A 1,721-nucleotide genomic window follows, 5' to 3' on the forward strand; every position below is an offset into this window, starting at 1 on the left:
AAAGAGAGGGACAATAATCAAATTATTATAGATAAGAGAGGGACAAATATCAATTATTATAGATAAAGAGAGGGACAAATATCAATTATTATGATAAAGAGAGGACAAATATCAAATTATTATGATAAAGAGAGGGACAAATATCAAATTATTATGATAAAGAGAGGGACAAATATCAAATTATTATGATAAAGAGAAGGACAAATATCAAATTATTAAGATAAAGAGAGGGACAAATATCAAATTGTTAAGATAAAGAGATGGACAAATATCACATCTGCTACAGACTGCAGGCACAGGCTACCTGTCCCCCCAGGAGTTTTTAATTAGATAGCTGTAATATTTTTATATATACATATATGTATACATAAGTATAACATATTGATGAGGGGACTAGGGCGCATGATGCGCAGTGCTCCCAGGCACGGTGCTGGGGGTGGCTTCAGACACAGAGGCATACCAGGAGGTGGCGGCGGCAGACGTGGCAATATGGTGAGCTTTATATCAACCCTAAACCCCATGAATTCACTTAACGGTCACTTATGCATACCGTTGTTAAACGTGAATATAGCCATGCTGGACGGTGCAAAAATTTCACTGCTTTTAATCCTATTCGTTCGTATGCATGCATCATATTTTGTCACTATAATTGAGGTTATATGCCACATGAAAAACTATGCAGATGTCCTTCTTTGTGCATCATGTCCTTGTCAGCTGGTAATCCACTACTGCTAGCCGAACCATATACACATACACACCGTGGCTTTGGGTTGGCATCGTAGCATTGACTGTCATCATATCGATTCTTCGCGGCCTAATATTTCCGCTCGCTATAGTAGAAATGGACTTGGATTTTGAAGCTATTTTGCACTCGTATGCATCGTTGGAGATACATCCCCGGGAAATGGATAGCACGAAATTGTGTAAGGGGGGGGTGCTGTATGAGCTTACTAAATGTCTACCCAGTACGCAGCCAGATTATTGCTGATACATATTTTACAGGGTTATCCGATGTCATCTATCGAGGCTTTGTTCATAGTCCGATACAGACAAGATTCGTCGCTCACTACTACTGCACACGTACCCCTATATATGAATTTCTAGGGTGTATGTTCGGATATATATTCCCTCTCGCATTCAAAACCGACTTTTTCTCTACACTATAAAGGTACATTTATAAATACATCTTACGCAGATATCTTTCTATGATTCCCATATGGCTTGTGATGTAGTTGTGTACGGGATACTGAGAGTATATAGAACAGAATAACTCTGATCACTCTCTATACTTGTATATTGTACACATATAGCTACACAGAACGGTCAAGGTGCATGGTTCTTGTCCATTCTCTCTCTAACACATATCACCATCGTCTATACACTGTACACAAACACCTGTAGCTATTCTCAGTTGGCTTACCTTTGCATGATTACACAGGGTCTGCTACTGTTGGTGATCGAAATACTGCGCGTAGGTTGGGATAGAATACCACCCGCCACCCTCTCGCTACTGAGTGGTATGGTGTTTGTGTTCTTGAACCCCGTAAACTGGCATATGCACTCGCCAGGTCAGGCGTGTCTCAGTGCGACCAGGATATTACACAACCCTGCTCACAATGGTACGTATTTTGTTTTACACTATACTATGATATAAGTATACTTCAATCCAAATATTCATATATGTTTATATATATATATATATATATATATATATATTTATA

General features: G+C 38.9%; 1 protein-coding gene across 1 annotated transcript in view; it reads left to right on the plus strand.

The window, feature by feature from the left end:
• The first annotated feature begins 375 nt into the window (after positions 1 to 375).
• Positions 376 to 1,721, plus strand: part of SARC_05726 (hypothetical protein) — an 8,408-nt gene continuing 7,062 nt past the window's right edge. Inside the window, exons 1-2 of the mRNA XM_014300404.1 lie at positions 376 to 492; positions 1,439 to 1,619. Of these exons, the coding sequence (XP_014155879.1) occupies positions 385 to 492; positions 1,439 to 1,619 (289 nt within the window). The 5' untranslated portion in view covers positions 376 to 384. The remainder of the gene's footprint in view (positions 493 to 1,438; positions 1,620 to 1,721) is intronic.

Source organism: Sphaeroforma arctica (genome assembly GCF_001186125.1).
Source record: "Sphaeroforma arctica JP610 unplaced genomic scaffold supercont1.377, whole genome shotgun sequence".
In the NCBI taxonomy this organism is placed as follows: Eukaryota; class Ichthyosporea; order Ichthyophonida; genus Sphaeroforma; species Sphaeroforma arctica.